The 24,201-nt window shown below is 36.0% G+C and overlaps 1 protein-coding gene across 1 annotated transcript; it reads right to left on the reverse strand.

Moving 5' to 3' along the window:
* Positions 1–5,684: 5,684 nt before the first annotated feature.
* LOC145676212 (uncharacterized) lies at positions 5,685–17,203 on the reverse strand. The gene is made up of 2 exons (XM_081747134.1): positions 16,431–17,203; positions 5,685–7,555 (listed from the first exon to the last, which is right to left on the reverse strand). The coding sequence occupies exons 1-2, from the start codon at positions 16,793–16,795 to the stop codon at positions 6,202–6,204; spliced, it is 1,719 nt and encodes a 572-aa protein (XP_081603260.1). The 5' UTR covers positions 16,796–17,203; the 3' UTR covers positions 5,685–6,201.
* Between the last annotated feature and the right edge of the window lie 6,998 nt (positions 17,204–24,201).

Consider the following 24,201-nt stretch of genomic DNA (forward strand, 5'->3'; position numbering starts at 1 on the left):
ACAGTGGAAATTCTCAAGTTTGCGTTTCGTTCAGTTTGACGAGCTGTCGTGATTGTCTAGTCAAGTTTTCAGATTTTACTAGAACCTCTAAACGATTGGGTTTATTTATCTTTACAAGCAATTCGTAAGGGGGGAATAGAGGTCGATTCCAAGACCTTTGGCATGCAGTACAACTGCGTTTACCACTCGATCATCTGTCTTATGTGATAAGCAGCCCCTTATTAGACTTTTATATTTAAAATATCAACTTGGTCCAAATTTTATTACCTGTAGTTTGCTAATGGTATATTTCCACAAGGCGAGTATAGGCTCCTTCTAAAGGTCTTACTAAATACTATTGAAAAATATAATAAAAACTCAAAACATCGTGTTTTAAAAAAAACAGTAAATTTTTGAATATATTTGCGTATTTTTCCCGTAGATGATAATGTTTATTCCAAATTCAATTTTCGCGCCTCTATTTGCCCATTACCCAAAGTAATATATACAGAATTCGCGACGACAAGAGATTTTGATCTGAATAGTAACACGAATTCTCTGCTTTTAATCGACATATAATTTATTCGTGAATATGGTTTTCGTCAGTTAATATTGATCCCAGATATTTGAAAGTATTCACTTTATCAAAATCTCGGAATAAGTATTATTCCATATTTTTACGCATCCATGAGTTGCCGTATTACGATCCCGACGAACTTCCATGTATTTAGTTTTTTCTGCATTTACTTCTAAACCTATGACCCTGTAAGCGTTCAATAAGACCTCTGCATTTCCTTCTACTGTTTTCCTATCATCCCCTATTAAATTTACATCATCATACGCCATAACCTGGTGAATCCCATTTAACTCTAGGCCCTGGTTGCTATCTCGCAAAGTTGAATAATAATGGCGACAACGCATCTCCTTGTTTCAGGCCTTCTCGACGTGAAAGCTCGTGGATGTAAATTTTCCTACTTAAACTTTACTTTGTTATTCATTTAAACATATCTTAATTAATCTAATTAGCTTCTTCGGTATTTCAAATTATGTAAGAATGTCGTACAATACTTCTCTTCTAACCGGGTCGTAAGCCTTTCTAAAATCAATATAGAGATGATGTACCGAAATATTTACAGTGAGCTTATGTCCGGTTAACTTTTGTCCGCTTTTGCATTAATATAGGTGAACTTATGTTCGGTGAGGTTATGTCCGCGACCCGCCACTACATGCAAGAAGAACATAAGGATGGAAAACTTTCTAACTTAATTTCGAATATCTATATGTTAATGATAAAAGATCACTTTGGAAGAACTGGGAAATAACGAAACAACCTCTTTCCCCCCTCAACTCTGCCTTCCAGATGGTGGTGTGTAACGAACAAGCGCAAATGTGTCGCCTGGGGCAGAATTCAGGAAATAGGGGTCTTCTTAGGAGAAAGCGAATTTTTCTGAATGTACAGCTGCCGACTTGCCAGACGAACAACAAACACAGTCCCAAAACTCTAGTATTAGTGATCATCTCATAGGTGACCTTCCCTCCTCTCCCTCCATTTATTCATAAGCTCTGTGAGTGAAATCTCCTCGTAGTGTTGACAGAACAACAGCGAAAGGCAAGAATTCATCCCTCTCCCAGCACTCAACCATGCGTCAGTCTTCGGCAACAAATTGCCAAGAAAAAGCGATGTACTTGCCTAAATGAAACATCTCATTCCAGTAAAAATGTTGATGACAAACAATGCAAGCAACGCTTGCATTAGGAAAGAATGTGCGGAAACAAGTAAAGGCAAAGGCAATGGTCACGGTATTGAGGTATAGATAGATAGATAGAGAGAGAGAAAATCCTATTTACATCAGCAGTGGATTTTGATTCGAGAGAGGCTTGAGGAACGGGTAAAAATATTTGTGTTGTAAGTGTAATGCGAAGAAATTATCACAAATTTATTTCGGGAGGGGGTTGAGTCCGATAACCACTCCAAAATACGCTACTGTACATGAGTCAACTGTTCCCATTTTATCTAGCAGCAACGAAACAAATTTTGAGTAAAAGCAATTTTAATAGCTATCAATATTCGAGACGAGACCGATTTTCCAAGACTGACCTAAGTCTCGTCTCGATTTACAGAGGTCTATCTCGGTCTCTGTCTCGTCTCGGTATATAAAAGTCTTGGTCTCGGTACCATCACTACTTTATTTGCCATAGCATCTGCAAAGCGAATATAATTAAGTTTCCTACCTACTAGCTACTACGAGAATGTCATCTTCGGTGAAATACTTTTTTGGTGTTTCTTCTAAATATATAGGGTGTTTCAAAACAACATCGATAACGTTTGGGAGGTCATTCCTGACACCAAGATGGGACAAAAAGTATAGATCAACTGGTGTGCACAAATGCTTCCTTTCAGAGTTATAGGCTACCGAAAACATGAAAAAATGAACTTTAATGGTCCATAGGTCCTAAACTATGGGACGTACCGTTGTCGGGTCAAGACTTTACTTAGGCACTAATATGTGCCCTATGCAAAAATGCATGTTTCAGAATCCTAATGTACTCAACCAATAATTTTTATAGAGGGAGTTTGGCTACAGGCATATGAGTTCAAGTACTCACAAATTACCTCTATAAAAATTGTTGCGGAAATGCCCGAGGATTATGAAACATGGATATTTGGATAGGTCACATATTAGTTCCTAAGTGAAGTTATGACCCGACTACAGGACGTCCCATAGTTTAGGAGCTATGGACCTTTCAATTCATTTTTTTCGTTTTCGGCAGCCTATAACTCCGAAAGGAACCATTTGTGCACCCAGGTTGGTCTACTATTCGTCTCATCTTGGTGTCAGGAGTCATCTCCAAAACGTTGTGGGTGTTGGTTTGAAAACCCTGTAGAAGTTGGTGAAAGGCAATATCTCTGTCAAACTTCGTTCCAACTGTACTTGCCTCCGTCATTTCAACTCTTATTTGTTGGTTAATAAAAGGGTTCGTTCATTAGTGGATACTGTATTACACTTTGATTTTTTTCAAAGTGCAAAGCATTCTTATATTTAAAAACAATGATTTACTTGGCGGAGGCGAACTCAAACCAACATATACAGCATTTTATCTTTTTCTTTACCGATAACTTGAAGTAACAAACCCACGTAATATGTACTGTCTAATTAATTAAATTGTTTATATATACAATTAATATTATATATATATATATATATATATATATATATATATATATATATATATATATATATTTATATATAATATTAATTGTATATTTATTTTAGGTATAGCAATTAATATTCCTGATCAGTGAACCGAAGGCTAAAGCTAGCATACATAACGTCTATCTGTAGCCGCGGGTTGGATTCTACTCGTAGTAACACTGATTTCAAACTTCATGCTTTTTTGTGGCATGGCTTTTTAAAATAACTTGAAGAACACAGAAAAAGCTTAAAAATTAATATCTTTGAAAAAAACTGCTTTTGTTGTAAACGGATCCGGTTTACGGAGAACAACGAAACTTCACTCTGGTGAGAAACGAAACTGGGTTTGAAGAAACTTGAGACCAGTTTCGCCTAAATCCGAACCGTTTTTTTAGCAATCCGAACCGTTTTTGGAGAAAACAGAAACCGGGCTTGAAGAAAAAGCCGAACCGGTTTTTTTGGAAAAACGTAACTGTTCCTGAAAAAAACGAAACCGGTTCCGGAGAAAAACCGAACCGGTCCCGGTGAAAACCGAACCGATTTTTGAAGGAAACTGAAACCGGTTTCAGCGTAAAAACGAACCGGTTTTGGAGAAAACCGAAACCGGTTTCGGCGAAAAATCGAACCAGTTTTTGAAGAAAACCGAAATGTCGGTATTTCGGATTTCGATGTTTTAGAAACCGGTTTCCGGTTTTTATATAAAACCGGTTTTGCCTATCCCTAGTATATACTGATATACTATACAACCACATATATTTCTATATATAAATACATATACTATAACATATATACATACATACACACACGTATATAGAGATAACTAATATGGACTAATAAATACATAAACACGTGTGAGACAATCAATATATATACCACAATATAATAGATATGTGTATTCATATCTTATACTTTAAGCTTTTTCAACAACCTATTCCACTGTTGGTCGATGATCAGTCCTGAGTTCCAGTTCATAGCTTTATTACCCTCCATTTCTATAAAACGTGCCCCCTTCCATTTCCTAACTATGCTTCTTTCTTCCTGGCCTAAAATTTTTACTTCATTTCAATTAACTGAATGTCCCGTGCCCTTACGTGTTGGTAGACCGCATTTTTGTTCCTTTCTAGTCTAACGTCAGTCTTATGTTGTCTTATACACTCTTTTGGTCTCTTTCCAGTTTCCCCAATATAACACATATCACACTTGCCGCACTGAATTTTATAAAGGAGTCCTTTTTTCTCCATCATTACCCCTTGTTCTTCTTCTGTCTTCTTCCTTCTTTTTCCCCTTATTGCATCCAGAAGCCTCTTGCTCCCTTTTCTGTAAGTTGAGGTGCCCCCCATCTTATTAAGCATTCTTTTAATGATTTCTGTTTCTTCTCCCAAACTTTCTCTCTCCCACCACATTTTTCTTCTTTTATCTATTCCTCCTTCACTTTGCTCTCCTTCTTGGCTTATTTCTTTTTCTTCGTTTATCTTCTCCCATCTCCTTCTGAATTTTACCCTCTTTTTATCGTAGCCATTATTCTCCACCTGCTTATGGAATGACTGTATACTTTGTTCCGCCTTTTCTCCTTCAGTGGTTATTTGCTTAATTCTATTCTCGATGTTAATGATGAAATTTCTCTTGGTCGAGTAATCTACATCACTTCGGGCGTAGCAATAGTTTCCCGACGCGCAACTTTTTTGATACCATTCTGTGTATATCACTCCTTGTTTCCTCCTTATTCTCATATGCAGGAAAACTATAGCCTCTTCCTTTTCTACCTCTATCTCCAGTTGTATGCTTTTCTCTATATCCTCAATTTCTTTACAAACTTTTCCAATTGTTAGAACCTGTTGCTCGAGACGTCCATATATCTGTCGTTAAAGCAACTACTTCTGCTTTTTGTAACCTCTGTTGTACTTGCACTTTCAGTTCAGAATAAAAAAGCTGCAAGCATCTCCATAGTGTCCGCCTAGACGGTACGCTATAATTTGGTTCAAGAAAGGATATTAACTCTTGAAACCCTTTCCTGGGAGTAGATCTGTTACTATCATGTTTGCAATCCTTTTCGCAATCTGTTCTTCATGTTCTGGTGTGCACGGCCGGCTATTTTTAAGATACTTTACTATTGATCTTTGTTTATACGTTCGCTTTTTATTGTGTGTTTGAGGAACTCTAATTACCTCATCACGCGTTTCGTCATTGGTGACAGTTTCAAAGGAAACTTTCACAGTAGTATCTTCTGATATATTTGTGGTCTCAACACAGTCTGAAACTCCAGGAGAATCTTCAGAACTATCCGAATAGGAAGCTTCCACAAAGGTACTGTTAAAAAAAATGACATAAATTTATGTTTAAGCAAAATCACAATGTAATTCTAAGAACAAATTAAATAAAAACTTATTTTAAAGACAAAAGCAAAGAAATTATGAATATAAGCATTGAAACTTGTTTCAGTGTATTATTATTTGACTCATCAAGCCACTAACAGGTATGCATGTAACAGTTGTTTTGACAAATTTGCCTCAGGAGATTTGTTCGTACTTCCGCTGTCGTGAAATTAGGGTGGTGGGAAACCGGATGGCGTTCTGGTAACCAGCATCGTTGTAATTAGTTATCAGAGAAGGGCAAATATCCTCCATTAAAAAGGAGATTCCATTCAATCTCGCCCTTACGATTTATCAGTCACTGATATCTCCAAGAGAAGAATGTCAGCTATTTCAGGTTTTCCTCCTATGCGGACTAACATGTGTGTAGCCAAAATCGAACGTCGAGTAAATGCCTCACCACACTCTTAGCACGTGTAAGGTTTTTCTCCTGTGTGGATTAACATGTGTGTAGCCGAATGTGAACGATGAGCAAATGCCTTACCAAACTCTTGGCACGTGTGAGGTTTTTCTCCAGTATGGATTAACATGTGTGTAACCAATTTTGAACGTCGATAAAATGTTTTACCACACTGTTTGCATGTGTAAACTTTTTCACCTCTGTGCATTAACGTGTATGTAGCCAAAGTCGAGCGATCATTAAATGCCTTACCACACTCTTAACACAGGTGATGTTTTTCTCCTTTGTGAATTAACATGTGTGTAGCCAAATGTGAACGTTGAGTAAATGCCTTACCACACTCTTGGCACGTGTGAGGTTTTTCTCCTGTGTGAATTGAAATGTGTGTAGCCAAATATGAACGATGAGTAAATGCCTTACCACACTCTTGGCACGTGTGAGGTTTTTCTCCTGTGTGGATTAACATGTGTCTGGCCAAACTTGAACGACGAGTAAATGCCTCACCACACTCTTGGCACGTGTGAGGTTTTTCACCTGTGTGGATTAACATGTGTTTAACCAAACTTGAACGACGAGTAAATGCCTTACCACACTTTTGGCACGTGTGAGGTTTTTTTCCTGTGTGGATTAACATGTGTCTGGTCAAACTTGAACGTTCAGTAAATGCCCTACCACACTCGTGGCACAGATGACGTTTTACTACTGTGTGGATTAACATGTGTGTAGCCAAATGTGAACGACGAGTAAATGCCTTACCGCACTTTTGGCACGTGTGAGGATTTTCTCCTGTGTGGATTAATATGTGTTTAGCCAAATCTGAACGTTGAGTAAATGCCTTACCACACTCTTGGCACATGTGAGGATTTTTTCCTGTGTGGATTAACATGTGTTTAGCCAAAGTCGAACGATGAGTAAATGCTCTACCACACTCTTGGCATGTGTAAGGTTTTTCTGCTGTGTGGATTAACTTGTGTGTGGCCATATATGCACGTTGAGTAAATGCCTTACCACACTCTTGGCACGTGTGAGCTTTTTCTCCTGTGTGGATTAACATGTGTGTAGCCAAACTTGAACGAAGAGTAAATGCCCTACCGCACTCTTGGCACGTGTGAGGTTTTTCTCCTGTGTGGATTAAGATGTGTCTAGCCAAATTCGAACGATCAGTAAATGCCTTACCACACTCTTGGCAGGTGTAAGGTTTTTCTCCTGTGTGGATTAACATGTGTCTAGCCAAATGTGAACGTTGATTAAATGCCTTACCACACTCTTGGCACGTGTGTAGCTTTCCTCCTGTATGAATTACCATGTGCGTAGCCAAGCTTGAACATCCTCTAAATTCATATCCACATACTTCACCAATGGGAGATTTTTCACCTGAATGCACAAACTCACCACTTGACACAGTTGAACTTTGATTAGAGCGTTTATCACTATTTTGGTACGTATGACGCTTTTCACTTTCCTGTGTCACCATATTTTTAGTTAAACGTGAACGATGATATCCTTTGGCAAACTGCGTCGAAGTATCAGATTCCTCATAAGAATGAGAAATGGCTTTATTTAATGTAGTAAACGTACTCCCTTCTCCGTGGAAAGCAAAGATTTTATCGCGCCTGTAACAAATTCAACAAACAATGAAATGTAAATGGAGATAATGATTAAGTAGGAAGAAAACATGTAATCATTCGCTATATTACATGATAAAGTTACGCTATATTTCATGTTTTATTAAAATAAATATTGTAGAAATATGAAATGGAGTACCATTTCACTATTGTCTCAAAATAAGTTGCTGTAGTTGGTTTCACTATCTCAAATTGAACTATAATTTATATCGTGGCGGACATAAGTCTATGACCAAGTATTGTCGGCTGTCTTGACACAAATGAACAGTATGAGAGTTATATCTGTTTTATCTGTAGTTTCGTGTGGAGAAAACACCAACTTGCGAACCAAATGTTTAATAACAAATCAACGTATTAATAGAAACTTTACCGAAGATAATTCACTTATATCATCATAAGAGGAACACGAAAGGCATTTTGAAACTAATTAAAAAATTACATACAACTTTCCAAACTGAGGCAGAGAAACTTAGAGTAATAAGACTAAAGATGAATCATTTACAGAGTTGTAATTGTGGTTCAGTGGTCTAGGGGCTTGACCAGTAATCTGGAGGTTCTTCGATCAAATACACGTCAAACATTTTTTTTTTACTTTAGGAATTTTGATGGAAATAGATCGGCGATAACACACGCTTCATTACTTTCAAATATTTGAATACTCGTTTGTTGCAGCACTTGAACTATCAAATTTTGAGGAGTAATACTAATAACAATAACAATTATCTCGAAGAATATTTAAAAATTAAAAACCTATTATCGCCCTGGTCGTACCATTACAAGCAAAAACGTGATATTAGGCAAAAAAATATTTCGGTTTTGTGTAATGTTGCCCATGAAAAGACGAATTTCTCATCTTGATTCTAAAACAAACCAAACAAAATCGGGATGAAACATATTAATTCGAGACGGGACAAGGTTAACTCACACTATAATCATGCTTTGGAGATGAGATTCGAGACAAGACCAAAACTATCGTAAACATTTCTCATCTTATCTCGATTCTAGAAATAGTGTATGCCACTTTTTAAGCAACAATTGCTCTGTAGACTGAAACTTATACATCATTTTGATAGTTTGTATTTTAGAGCTTACTGAATTATGGTCTGTGTATATATTTTTGTAGCAAAAGTTTTTTAATTACATCTGCAAACTTCACAAGTTAGTTAATTACAAGCTTTAGTTTTCAATTATATTCAGTTCTTTTTTTTTTAGTTTTTTCCTGAAAACGTACAGTAGAATATATTCTACACGAAATATTAGCGGAAATCTTTCGTTTAAATTTGAGTAGCTGTAGAGGTGTCTCATGATGGTATGGAACCCCTTTCCCGAAACCCCTTCAACATCTTCTGTAGCTTAGCCAGCATAACCATTACTTAAAAACAACTGTAATTACGGCTCTTGTGAGTTTAAAATCCCTACTTTCTACACCAAAATTACCTCGAAACTTTCCGTTATAACAGTTAACTTTCCTTTATAACATTTAGCTAGTTGTAGGGAAACTTTCCGTTATAACATGTAGCTAGTTGTAGAAACGTATCGAGAGGGTATGTGCTGTTGGTCCTGACACTTCTCTCCAATCCCGACTATTTTGTATTTTGTGGCTTACGCTACGGGTTATTTTACAGGCTTTAATACAATGTGTCCTCATACGAAATTTGTTACCTATACTGTTAATATTATTATTATTATTATTGCTGAATATTTGAGATCTCAATATTACGTCACACTGCCGTAGCAAAGCTGGGATAAATGTAATAAACAAGTGACAAATCTTGGGAAAAAAACGAAAATCAATGTGAAGGTTACGATTATATTTACAAGAATCTAACAACTACCAAAAAACACGATTTCAACCACATGGCGACCGTTCTCCGGATTAAATTATAGCAATCTTCTACAACTACTTTTACAATAAAATTAGTTATACAGATAACGTGTTGAGTTTGGATCTGATTAACCTAGCGTCGACAGTCAATTTCCATCAGAACCTCGGCGAACACAATTAATTAAAAATAAAGCAAAGTGATAGATAAAAACAAGAACTGAGTAATATAGATTTTTCATATAAGTTAAGTAAATATGTTTTGACCTTGAGAGCAACAGAGATTAATGTAGATCATAAAAATTTTTCTTGTTGATTTTTAATTCCATGTAGATGTGAGTGGATAGCAAACAGCTGATTGAGTATACACACTTACATACATGTTTTACACTATGCACCTTCATGTGCATTTATGAATAAGAGTAAATGTTTTAATACTAATACACAATAACACACTGAGCAAGGCTATGTGATTATATGTAAAAAGAAAACAGTATCACGTGACAGTTTCAACACAATAACTGTGCAAACAAACAGTAAACATATAGAGAATGTTTCGGAAAGCAAGAATTAGAACGTACAGAAAAAGGAGGAAGCAGAATAATTGAACTAGTCAGAAGAAAAAAGAGAAAAGCAATAGCGAACAAAGATCAAGGGGGAGTAAAATATAGAGTAGGATGCGAGAAGTGTAACAAAATTTACATAGGAGAAACAAAAAAAATGCAAAAAAAGGATTAACCAGCACAAGGATGATGAAAGATTGAAAATGGACAACAATGCGATATACAAACACCAGAAAGAAACAAACCACAGGAGAGGGTGGGAAGGAGCAGAGGTCACAAAGGTAGAGAACAGGACTTTCGTGAGAAAATGGAAAGAAGCCAGAGAGATTATGAAAGCAGGACGCAAGGTGATGAACTGGAATGCAAGATTCTCGATAAATAAGGAGTGAGAGAAGATTCTGCTTAAAGAAGAAGGAATAAAAAGGAAGAAGAAAGAAATAGAAACAAAATAACAAGGAAAATAAGGATAATTAGAGGACAGGACGCATCCAGCGGAAAAAGTAAACCTTTAATTGGACACGTATGCAGCTAAAAAGTGAAAGTCACACAAGTGTTACTTTTTAAAGAAGGGATGGAACCTAATTAAAATTGATCTCCGGACAGTATATATAAGTGATGACCAACTCCCAGCAACCGGAAGGAGTGGAAGTCTGATGAAGACACAGTTATTGTGTAGAAACTGTCACGTGATACTGTTTTTCAAATATTATCACATGGACTTGCTGAGTGTGTTATTGTGTATTAGTACAAAATGGAATCAAAGCCTGATAGAATAGTTATAGAAAATATTTTATATATGGTACTAGTTTATATCTGTGTTAATTTTATATTGAAGCACTTTGCAAAGTGAAACCTGAGTTGTAAAAACAAGGATTGGTTGTTAATGGTCGTAATATCAACATTCTTAGTGTTTCATGTTTTAAGTGCATGTTTCATATTTTCGTATTAAACTCAGACATTTATATTTTTGTACTTTGAATTAGTTGCTCGTAACTCATATCAATATGGAGGCTAGTGTTTTAGAACAATTTCAAGCAATGTTGACAGAGGAATTAGAGAAAAAAATAAAAACCATTGCTCAAAAATGGTAATGAATATTGGATGCCTAGGACAAAAAATACATGAATCAGTAGGTGAACTTCAAAAGCCTGTAACAGAAACGATTTGGGAGCGTAGGAAAGAGCGAATTGAATGCCAAAGGAGACAGCTTACGTAATAATATCAAAGTAGCCAATAACTCCTTTACTGAAGTACTCTCTGAATTAGTTACCGCGGCCAATCATGTTGATTCAGTAACTGCTGAGTTTAAAAATAGTGTAGCGGAATGAAAGAAAGGTCTCACTGTGTTCTATGAATACATGCGAACGGCACAGTTTGAGTGTAGGCAAACCAACAAAATAAAAGAGTGCAAGGCGGAAAAGAAACTTTCTTGAATTCGAGCCGGCCCAAGTTATGAAAGATATGTGCCAAATAAACCAGAAAGTCGATTACAATCAGGAAAAGGAAATATGCAGTGTAGACATAGCAAAAGAGAAGAATTGTTACGCGTACCTGTAAAAAATTGTTCCTAATGTAATTGTTTTGCCGGCAAGGGATACCGATGTTTCACACATGATAAGCGGTAGCGTTCAGGTTGCGCGTATCCGCCCTCTCAAAAAAGCCAAGGAAGGCTTGAGAGTTCAATTGATGATTTTGTGTGATAACGAAGTTACAGTGTTGTCATTTTGTGTCACAGGCAAATGGTGTTGCGCGAATTAACACATTCAAATTTGTCTTTGTAACAGTGTATGTCTAACGTAAGTTGCATTTTAGTGCTGCAAATCCATTCCGACTTTTACAGCTTTGAGTATCGTAAAAGGAAACGACCTAAAATTCACAATAGACCCGCCAAGCGAATTCTGTTTTACGTAGTGAAGGTCTCGTAACACTTCAAATAAAGCACACGTAGTCGAATGTATATTTCCGTTAAGGAACCGAAATGAAACACCTAAGTTAAGAAGAAAAATAAGATGGCCAATGATACCCAGTTGAGTTTTCGTAATACATTATTAACGTAAACTCGATTCCGAGGAGCATAATCAGTAGAATTAAAATGAGCAGACGTGATCATATCAGTACATCACATGCAACATTTATTAATTTTCAGTTGCCGAAATGTTTGAATTTTCAAGCTAGTACTTCACTATTGCGAAATTGTAAAAAGCGAAAGTTTAAGGGTAATGCTACACAAAATGTTGACATGTTGATTGCTCATGATGAAAACAATGTGCGTCGACCTCCATGTACAGCGTATTCTCAGCACGCTCAACCACACATTAGGCGTGCAGAAGGAAATAAGTTGAGAATAAAAAGAAAGTGCCTTGGTAAGCGTAATTCGAAACGCACTAAACTCGGTCAAAGACGAACTACATGCAAATTAAAGTCGAGCTGTAGGCGAGGTTATTTCGAGTGAAACATGCGGAAGAAGTATACATCGACTCCGAAGAGCACTAAAAAGCTTAAGCGAAAACACGTACGAACATTGTATAGTAAAATACATGGCAAAATATAGTAATAGTAAGCGCAAACCTAAAAAGAAATTTATGGCAGGTATCGCAATGCAGCGTAAATCTAAACGTCGCAAAGGAAGGCGTGTCATTACGTGGAAGTTTAGTAAATACGCTGTAAAAAGGAAAAAAGTTCCGAAATTAAACAAACTTACTGGAAAAGTTCACGTAACCGTGCTAAATTACAGCTTACAAGCGTAACCGGCACATATGGAAAATTAAACTCTTAGCACAAAAAAAGCGTGAACTTCACCCCAACAAGGGTTAAACCCCAGAAGAGATGAGAAATCAGAAATACCGAATTTCAACTTTTAAACTTTTAGATTATGAAAAAAGGATTATTGTTTATTTATTTGATTATTTCCCCGAATTTCGAAGGTTACTTTTCAGAATCAAAGTGTGTGCCCACCGAGACTGACGCACCAGTCCAACAAACCATCATTATCGCTCTACAATCAGGTACGTTTACTTAGATGACATGTTTTATAGTTTCCTTACAGTATTTGGAGATAAAAGATGAATGTGGAAAGGAGAAGAAAGACACCATTGGAAATTTTAAACAGGTAATTGATTTAGAACGCGACTTTCGACTTTGAAATTGTAATAATACCGCACCACTTGTGAAAAGTATGGCTATCCCGTTTTGAATGCGGACTTTCAGTATCGAATTCTTATTAGGATGTTTAAGTTTTGTATTTTTTTTCAGGTCTTTCCAGTTTTGGGAACCATACTCCACAATAAAATTTTATTATCAAATTTTGCTTGAGTTTTTAATCATTCTTCTTTATGTCTATATTAACATTAACTGTCCCCATACAATCAAGCATTTAGAGACATGTTAGGCAATTAAATATAATTACGAACATAATTAGAGAAGTACTAGTAATAACTACAATTAATCATAAAGTTAAAATTTTGGGTAATTAAAAAAATGTGTTCTTTAGATAGTGAACTTTTTCATCTGATGTTGTAATTGTATAATGAGAAAATATGCGAAATTTGTAATGTAAGGTCAAGCCGCCGTCAAAATACTGTAAGTTAAACACAATTTAGTATAATATTGAAAGTAATTGACAATAACCTTGAATTTGATAAAGTTGCTCGTTGATTTGTTCGTCGTTCGATATATATATGCTGTCTACTATGAAAAGTCAATGTGCATTCAATCTGACTAATGATAACTGAAGTTAATTGACTTCAGAGAAAGCGATATTATAAGTTAAGAAGAGTTGAAGGTTAAAATATAGTTCATCCCCGAGGGACATCCCTACTTTCGTTATAAAATTAAAGTGATGAAACCAGTCCGACGCCCGGTTGGGTCCCAGCTAATGTGCAGATTTGGCAATTGACTAAATTTTTAAATTTTGTTCTAATTTTTAATGTTTGGCATAATTAGAGAGAAGTATAATAGTAATAAAATTGATGTTCGGTTTTTTGATTTGGTTATAATATTTAGTTTTGATTTGGATTTATGGAAAATAATTAGAGTTTTGATTTGCATTTAGTGAAAGTAAATTAAATATTATTCTTTTTGATATTTGAAAATAACTCTTGTATTCTTGTGCCGGAAATCATTAACCGATCTCGAGAAAAAGAAAAAGGGAAACCCGTTTACGATTTCACCCTTTACTACGATAAACACCGGATATTATGATGTATCGATAGTACGGAGTGCCTACGTCAGTTAGGCAGTATATGGTAAAATTAAGGTTTATGTTATGAGAACATATTAAGATTGCTACGTACGAGTAGGCCCTGAACAACAATAACGTTTAATGAACAAGTTAATATTACTGTTATCTTGTGTTTCACTATTGTGACAAGTGCTCTCGGATGTGACTTTATTCTCAATAAGATAAGTGCAATTGCTAGTAAGCCACACATAAGTATTAGTAATCGCTCTTGAAAAGGTTACATTTGTAAAGCTACCAATTTTGTAGGTACGAGCGGGCCTGAAGTAATACTAATGATAAAAAAATTGATGAATTAAAATGTGATGTTGTAGCATTTAATCTCCTCCCAGGGTGTATTTCTTGTCGTCTTTTTCATTATATTTATTTTCTTAAAATGCCTCTTCAAGGCCTGAATGTTGACAGCCCAATTGGGGTTCGGAAATTAACCCTGATTTGTCATGACTTGAATACCGAAGGCATGCAAATAGGGTGGTATGTAAGGTCTTATGGCAGAAGCGATTCATTCGAATCGTCAGGGACCTGCAAGCTTCAACTGTAAGAGATTGTCAGCACCGTTGGTTTTAGGATCCAATTCATTAATCTGTATTTTTTATGAATGACTTACAACCTGTGTTTTCAAATATTTACGCACAGAATGGCGCTCCGTAGGGCTTAACCGCCGTTTAACTATTTTATTTGTATTAAAATGTTCAAACGGTTATCAGTTACGTTGTATAATATAACAAAACTGACTTAACATTGACGGAAATTCTTTTAAAATTTGGCGGTGCTTACAGTGACTGTTTTCCACGCCACTACAACAACAAACCCTCCCTGTAATTAGAACTGATGCTGACCCCAACATTAACACCAAAATAAAGTTACATGTTCTATCGTAGGAGGTAGTTGAAACTTCGTGTATACAGTTTATGGTTTTACCGACGGAGGACTGTAAAACTCTATTCATATTTTGTGCAAAGTAATGCCCGATGTGCCACTGTAAGCGAAATGAAGTATCAAAATTTAGTGTGGCAAATCATAACACGGAACTATGAAAATGTTTGGGAATGAAGGGATCCATATAATTAAAAAGTTACGTCTCTAATGTATTGTGTTACTTTGGAACACAAATATACAAGCAAAGAAAGCATTTCAGCATGTTACCTATAAAATACTTATGAACGTACAAGAACACATTCAACACGTAAGACATGTAAGTCATCATAAATACAGAATTTTGCGCTATCCTTGTTTACCCACATTCTGCGTAATGCCCTAATCTGCATAGCAATCTCATTTTTACCGGCCATCTAGCACATGCTGATTAGCGTTGTTTTTACAATAATTCATATATTATGTACGTACACCAAGCCCATAAAGTGACCCCATATTGAGAAATGTAGGTCCATACCCTAAAAAAGATTCCTGGGAATGTAAAAAGTCGACTTCCTTGAAAAAATGAGTGCAGCTATGAAATGGACTGTTGTATGGACCTCTACAAATAACTAGGAATGCAATGGATATACCCGGTTGCAATGAAATGAGCTGAGCGAGCTTAAACTACGTAGAATCCAAACGTTCTAGGAGCAAGCGTTTTTCGGTGATTATTCCTCGATGGTACATCGGATTTTTGATTTTGACCTATGTTTTTACTCAGCACGACATACTCTATCAACGTGTTGTTTGATTGAGATCGGCCAAACTGTCTAGGAGCAAGATATTTTACCTTGTATTTATCTTGTAAATATTCTTTATCTTGCATTTTACTTATGTTTTTCGGAGCCCGCCGGAAAAATCAAGCTAAATCAAAATCACAAACGTCCATAGTTTATGTTCGAATATAATACATTACAGGTTTACATTTGTAAAATTTTAGGATAATTACCATTCTCATTATTTGTTATTTTACATATGTCTCTATATAAACAAAACAATATCGTCGAGCACCCATATTTGAAATATGTGCAACAATTAGTGAGAAATGTGTAACCAATAATAAAGAAATAATTATTTTATCAAGATAAGAACTACATAAGAATTGTATGGATCGTATCAATCTTGTTATTATTTTTATTTCGTATACAGCTTGTCTATGTGTGCCATGTCATTTCCAAATTGTAGGCTACTAACTTACGTTCATGATATCTCCCATACTTAAATATTTCTCGTGAAGTATTGCTTTTAACCAACAAAATTTCCGAAACCATGTAACCGTATTATCAATCTGAGCCAATTAGTTAATGAAGAATTGAACATTACCTTTCTGGCCGAACTGAATTTAAACTTTTTGTTGTTAATTGTTGGGAGTCATTGGAATACGACGCGCAAGTCTCCTGAACCACAATTTTTCTGAGCGTTTCTATATTACTTTCAAATTCAGGATCTTCTTCTAGTGCTAATTCTGGTTTCACCCTATCAACGTTTAGTTTCACATCCAAAGAGGACATAGCTGTATCCTTGTCCACTGATACCTCTCCTTCCATTGTAGATAATATTAACTCTTTGTTGTCATTCATTAGTTCGTATGTCCACCCTCTCCCTTCGAGCGGATCATCACTAGATAAGTCATAAGCAATTTCTTCTTTGCACATCAATTCCAACTTAACAGACGCCTTACCAGCCATTGTGAATTGAAATATAATAAGAATTTAACACTATTCTTATACTCCCCTTATATTTTACGTTGCCAGTGTTAATGAAATGATTTACAAGTACGCTCACAGCAACTTTATATTTCCAATCTTCTTCTTCTTCCTCTTATTCTTCTTCATCAACTACAATTGCTCTCTTGGCAATTGATTGTTTGTTTGTAGTAAGCATTACAAAAGTTTTGCATAGTATCATTATCACTGTATTGAACAAGAATATCGGCAAATTAGAAAGGTAATTAAACGTGTAAAATGTAAAGATTAAAATAGTTGAAAAATGATAAAAAGTAACAAGATGTGTACAAAGTCATAAAACAGATAGAAAGTAGTAAGTATGATAAAGCGAAAATACGTGAAAAAAGAAGTGTCGCAATCGGGAAAAGTCAAATTTCAGGTTCAGGTTCAAGGTATTTTCCTTCCTTCTCTTCGGAAGTTTGGTTCTTGAAAGAAAGAGAAAGTAAGTACTGCCCTTTTTTCACTTAAAGTTTTCCATTTTCTTTTTCCACCAAAATTCAAGAAGTTCTTTGTTTTTTTATATTTCTTTCTCACTTAGTTCCCTTCCATTTACATTAGAGCCTAGCCTCCAAGCTAATTTAACCAAATTTCCTTCCTTTTACATTTCATCGATCCATTTCCATTCTTCCCTGATTTTTAGGGTTTCTTCACATTTTAACAATAAGTGTTCTAATGTTTCATCTTCTTTAAAACATAATTGACATTTTTCTTTCACTTCTTTAAATTTTTTTCAATCTTACCCCTGTTTCATAGCTCCCTGACCTGGCTTTGAAAATAAAAATGCTTCGCAAATCATTGTTCATATAAATTATTTTCTCATAACGCCTTTTATATGTGTATATTCCTTTCAAACTGCTCTTCTTGACACCTTTTTCATACCACTTTGCCTGCGATTTCTCTTTAATTGTTTCTTCTGTGATTTTTTGGAAAGAAGTATGGTACAATAGGGAAAGATCAGAATAAGGAGAGAATTTCGAACAGATAAACGGGTTGAAGGCCAAGTTAAACAGAACAAGAGGTAGACAAAACTGAGGAGTGTAAAATGACTGGGAAAAAGTGTAGAAAAAGGAGGGAATGTATGAAGGTGTAAAGGAAAGAAAACGTGTGTAAGTTTAGTAAATATGTATAGAAAACCCCACACAACTCTCGTCATCACAGGACACACAAAGCACGATGCACTCGCCATAACGGCCACTCTACTCGAAATTTCATGGATACTCTCCCGGCAATTATAGACGGCTGTTGCAATCAAATATACAATCAGGTTTTAATATGATACAGAATACTTGCTCATTGAAAGAATTAGTTCTTCTTCTTCTTCTTCACAAATATAAAGCCCGACCTGACAAAGACCAATGGAAATTTATAATGTGTTTCAAGCCACTGTTGTATACATGTTGAAGGCATGAGCTACCGCTGACTTTATATATTATTATTATTGTTATTATTATTATTATTATTATTATTATTATTATTATTATTATTATTATTATTATTATTATTATTATTATTATTATTATTATTATAATGATATGCATAACAATGAACGAAAAGTGGTTGGTGTGTTTTCTTTGTACTTTTGTTTTGATATCATTATTGTTTTCCACCGTAAATTAAATTGCACAAGTTATTCTTTTCGTTTATTCTATTTGTAAAATGTTAACTTTTACCAATGTCAACTCATTCAAGAGTAGTGATAGGCAGTGGGAATATTTACGGTGGAAAGGAAAATAAAAAACGGGAATACTCCCGGGTTGTTCTCTTGCATATCAATTTCCGGGAAGGAATTTATTTCCATTTCTTTATTTTATTTTCCAAATTATACGAAAAGTATGACAAATTATTTTATTTTCATTTATTATGATATACTTCTAGGTTTTAAACAATTTGGAGGTTACAAAAATTAAAATTCGTTGACTGTATTTTATATAACTAGTCATATGATTTTTTCTAACAAGGGACATGTTTTGGTTAGGACGCGATGATCGGTATAAAACTTGGTATACATATACAGGACTAATTACTGAACACTGTATGATAAGTCATTCCCGTGTAAAACTCGTTTTCCGCCGACAACGCCATCTATCCTTCGAAACACTAGCAGTTAAATTCCTCGTTATAGGTGCTGAGTGATGATCAGTCTGGGGGGCCAGTGTGTCGTAGTAAGCTCGAGTTGTTGTTAGGTCAGTGTAGAAAAAATGGGCGGGCTGCGTGCATTAACCTCCTTCATGTAAGTGAATTGTTAAAAGACAAACTAAGGCGCAGATTTAAGAATCAAATATCAGTTGGAGCAGAAGATCAGTGATTTGCAACACCTTTATGCAATTTCATTATCAATGAGTATGAAAATGAATTAGAAGTGATCATACTCGTCAGAGATGATAAAGAAAACTGGGCCATATGCAGAGTTCATCTGGCTTGTGATTAGTACCATACTAAAGCGTTCGACTTACATATGCTTCCTTCAGATGTCGGGCGTTTAGCATGACGCTAATCATTTGTCAAAACGACTATGCATAAGGCGGAATAAATTTCTAAATGTTATAAACAAATCAGGTTGGGTAACTGCCAGAACACAGATACCCCACCATTTTGTCAACATTTGCGCTTAAATATGTATGTTCAAAATATTTGCATGTCCTTCCTTTTTTTTTAATTTTGCATGTAACATTGCCACACACGACTTTTCTTCCTGCCTATTTCTCGAAATTCCATGCGTGAATTCACATGTAAGTTCGAGTACCTCTTCAGAATTTCGAGTCAGAGAGAGGAGACAGACCGACGTCTATTAAAAACGGCAAAATTTGATGCAAATATCTGAGAAATGTTATATATATATATATATATATATATATATATATATATATATATATATATATATATATATATATATATATAGGGTGTCCGAGAAGTCCTTCCCTGATTACAGAAATTGATAACTCAGGCTAGAAATAAGATAGAAATATGAAACTGGTGTAGAATTGTTTGCAAACTATAAAAGTTTTGGTCACATCAGTACACTCCACATGAGCACCCTTGGTAGCACGTAGCACATCTAGGCGATATTCAATTTCCATCCACACATTAGCCAATATCACTGGAGGGATCGGTGCAACGACTGTGGTTATTCGTTGCTGCAGGGTTTCAAGATCAGGTACACGTGTTCGGTAGACCTCATCCTTAACATAACCCCATAAAAAGAAGTCCAATGGGGTTATGTCAGGAGAGCGTGGAGGCCAAGCTGTTGGTCCATCACGACCAATCCATCTCCCAGGAAATGTTCTATCGAGATAGGCACGGACGTCCAAACCCCAATGAGGTGGTGCACCGTCTTGCTGAAAAACGACATCGGGGCGATACTGAAGCAGCTGAGGAAAAGCATACAGCTGCAACATATCCAGGTACACAGCAGATGTGATGGTATCCTCAGCGAAGAAGAATGGCCCGATAATTCGATCGTGCAATATCGCGCACCAAACATTCACCTTTGGACTGCCTCTGGTGAACTCCCTGACCTCCCTGGGGGGTTCTGAACCCCAAATGCGCACATTATGGCGATTCACTACTCCACTGACAAAGAATGTCGCTTCGTCTGAAAAGGCAATTCGTCTGAGATAACCATTATCTTCCTCAATACGTGATAGCATTTCGACCGCAAAGTCATATCGACGTGTACTGTCGTCGGGCAACAAGGCCTGAACGAGTTGCACTTTGTAAACACGAAACAATAAACGTTTGTGTAAAATGTCATGGATAGAGCTTTTTGGCATCTGTAATTCACGTGAGGCCCTGCGCACCAATTTATCAGGACTTCTCAGTAAAGACTGCTGCACAGCCTCCACCGTGTCTGCTGAGATTCTTGGTCGACCAGACCTCGGAAGGTCAGCAACCGACCCTGTGTTCTTCAACTTCTCATACCAGGCTTTAATACTCTTGACATAAGGTGGAGTCCTCCCAAATGTTGTCTGGAACTGTCTCTGTACCGTGGTTGGTGATCGTGTCTCATGGTACCACAGGACACACTGTTCCTTCTCCTGCTTGGTTGGCATGGCTTCTTGGATTTCTTACTTACGTAGTACAAACCTAAAACAAAAAAATTGAGACTTGGTAAAACAGAACAAACCTAACACAGACAAAAACTTTTATAGTTTGTAAACAATTCAACACCAGTTTCATATTTCTATCTTATTTCTAGCCTGAGTTATCAATTTCTGTAATCAGGGAAGGACTTCTCGGACTTTCTGTATATATATATATATATATATATATATATATATATATTACTAGGGTGATACTAACCAACTCGTGTGTGTCCATAGAAAAGAGGCACGTTAGCTGTGGTGGGTATACGCGTGCAAGATGTCGAAAAATACTAATTTGTTAAAGGTGGCCACTACAAGCTAGTTTTGATTACAATTAGAAGCAGTGAACCGTTTCTATGGTTACAAGTGACCTATATAATTGCTCTTAATATTGCTGTTCCTTTCTAGCTTGACACGTTTCAAGTTGTAAGCCTGTAACAGCACCTCCGAAAAGAATGAAAAGCACTTCATCCCTGACAGTCCACAATTGCTCCTTCTGTGAAGATTACTTTGTACATAGTGTTTGTATTTGCTGTGTCAGTTCTTCACTATTACTTCTCAGCTATGCCGCCTGAGTGAAGTAACTATTCTGCATAGTCTTTTGTTGTGACGTGACTGATTTCACCTGGAAATGTCCAAATACTGGACCCCTTCTTCATTTTAAGCATGTGTCATCTGATATCGTAAAAACGGTTTTATGCAGTGCGATCCATTCCTACGCGATTGTGACTCAAAGCTACTTGTTGGGAGCACCTACCATAGGGTATAGGTGTGTTTCTCAAACTCTTGTTACTTTCCACATAAACCTACCATTGTCATCTCGCCTACTCCCAGGATTACACCCGAGCTCAGTTCCTCAAATTTCCTTTGCTTTAAATTGAACTAGATATAATAATAATAATAATAATAATAAACACTTCTGGGCATTTTGCAGTCGTGTGCATGATTTTCGCTCTTGACGTCTTCATGCTATATAGCTAAGTGTATAAGCATGCATACTATACATTTGTTCACAATAGATCCACAATACTCAAAAAAATAAGAGAGCAGAATATATCAGAAGATAATCAGTGAACTTTCTGGTGCTATCATTGAACCTTTGTTATGGACATGCACTAACCAAAACAAATCATTATGACAATAATTCGTGAATAAATAAATTTATTGGTTTTTGGTGATCTCTTACGAATATCATGAGGCTTTCAGAGCATAACGGAATCACGTCTTCAGAAAGCTGAGAAAGTGAGAAACCTGTTTGTAGGTACTTTTATGTATTATCTGTCAGCAAAGTAAATGTACACCTATTTTTCGAGTCTGGCATTCCTGCACTCCTTCCGTGGAGAGTATGAGAATTAAATCAATCAAATGTTTACTGAGGGGCAAAAAGAAAAGTTCAATCTGAATAAGACACTGCAGATGGGCACAAGCTGTGAATACGAATATAGCATAGTGTAAATAAAGGACGACACCAAAAGAGAAAGCCAGAAACAGCTGTTAAACTTAGAAAAAAAGAGTAAAAATTGTCGAAGTAGGAACATAAAACATAAATACAACAAATACGCCGACAACTAAACGTTCACCATGCCGTTATCTTGGTGTAGTGGTTAAGGTGCTGCTTTTCAAATGAAAAGGTCGCCAGTTCGAATCTTCGGTGGGGACGTTTTTAAAAATTTTTGTTAATAATACATGCAGCTCGTGAGAGATGGTAAAAGAGGTCGTATTTAGTTTTTCGTAGCAATTATTATTGGTAATGTTTAGTACTGATAATACTTTTTGTCTTTGCGTATTGCTTTTATTCTTGTCTTAATTTTGAAAGAGAAGAAAATCCGAACAAATGCCACCAAAATTCCTCATATTATGAATGTAAACGCCATTTGCAGTTAGTAAAAAAAAAATTGAACGTTCCGATGTAGCTGCAAAAAGTAAAAAGAAAAACATGGAAGTGGAGTGTTCGAATCCATACTCATGGTTATTAAAAATACAATTTCTACATGCCTTACACCTCCTGACCACGTATCTACCACGTTAGCAAGTAAGAGGTTTCTGTTTAGGTTAGTCTGCTCAATAAGTTTCGCAAAGGGGCCCGGTTTAGCTCTGACGCACCACAGGTGCGAGAAGGGAGCAAAACATTTTTTCTCTCTTCCTCTGTGTGTCTATTTTTCTATCTATCTGTATATATATATATAACGCTATTTGTGAATGCATTAACCACCCTAGTTTTCAGCGGATTGACATGAAACTTGGCACAAACATTAATTGTTGAAATATCTTGATGAGTTCGTTAACCAGAATAATCAGATGAAAATGTTCAAAATGGTGCCCCTTCCAACTTTTAAAAACTTCCAAGGGAACCAAATTTCGCCCATAAATAGGTATTCACAAAGTTTTTCACGCCCTTTCGCTACGGTAGGCTTTTTTTGGCAGGAGGAGGGTTATTTTCCTTTCGGAACAAGATGATTATTAGTGATGATATGGAATTACACATTGAGAGTAAAGTAACTTGTGAAACGTGTTATTTGAAAGAATAATATAATAAATGTGCTTTCCTCTAACACAGAGAACTGTAAATCATGTATTTCGAGTTCGGGAGCCTGAATGGCGAGGAGTGTTATTTGATTTGCTTTTGTAACACATTGCATTGCAAATAAAGGTAGGCAACATTAGTGGTATGTAAAACAATAATAATAATAATAATAATAATAATAATAATAATAATAGGTGTTGTTTGTTGCAAGGGAATATCTTTTTCAATTCTTCTTCAAACGGAATGATTGCAACGCCATATCTCCCTTACAAACAAAATATTAGCAATTTATATCGAGAGAACGGGAAATTGTAGAGTGATGGGAGCAACGTTGGACAGTATGCACTCATATTACTTAGAAAAATAAGCGATTTCAATGCAAAATGAACGAAGAGTCATTCTTATGGGTAGTCATGGGGCCAAGACAGAGCCCTCTTTAGGCAAAATGTCAATAACGTATATCGAGAAGACAGGAGGTGATAGTGAGATGGTACCAACGTTGGACACCGTGGACCCATAAGTAGTGATGAGCAAATGCAAGACCAAGACCAAGACAGGGGTGGTCTTGATCTTGGTCTTGGTCTTGCACACACAGTATTGGTCTTGGTCTTGGTCTTGCATGCAAGAGTCTTGCAAGTCTTGCATTTAAGAAATCTGAAGCTTTTCGTAGGTAAATTTTACTATGGATATAAGGGATAATAAATTCTGTAATGCGCCAATAGTAACGGAGATACAATGTATATTTCTAAATGTAATATAGT

The sequence above is a fragment of the Thermobia domestica genome, chromosome 18, assembly GCF_964235325.1.
Source record: "Thermobia domestica chromosome 18, izTheDome1.hap1.1, whole genome shotgun sequence".
Lineage (NCBI taxonomy): Eukaryota > Metazoa > Arthropoda > Insecta > Zygentoma > Lepismatidae > Thermobia > Thermobia domestica.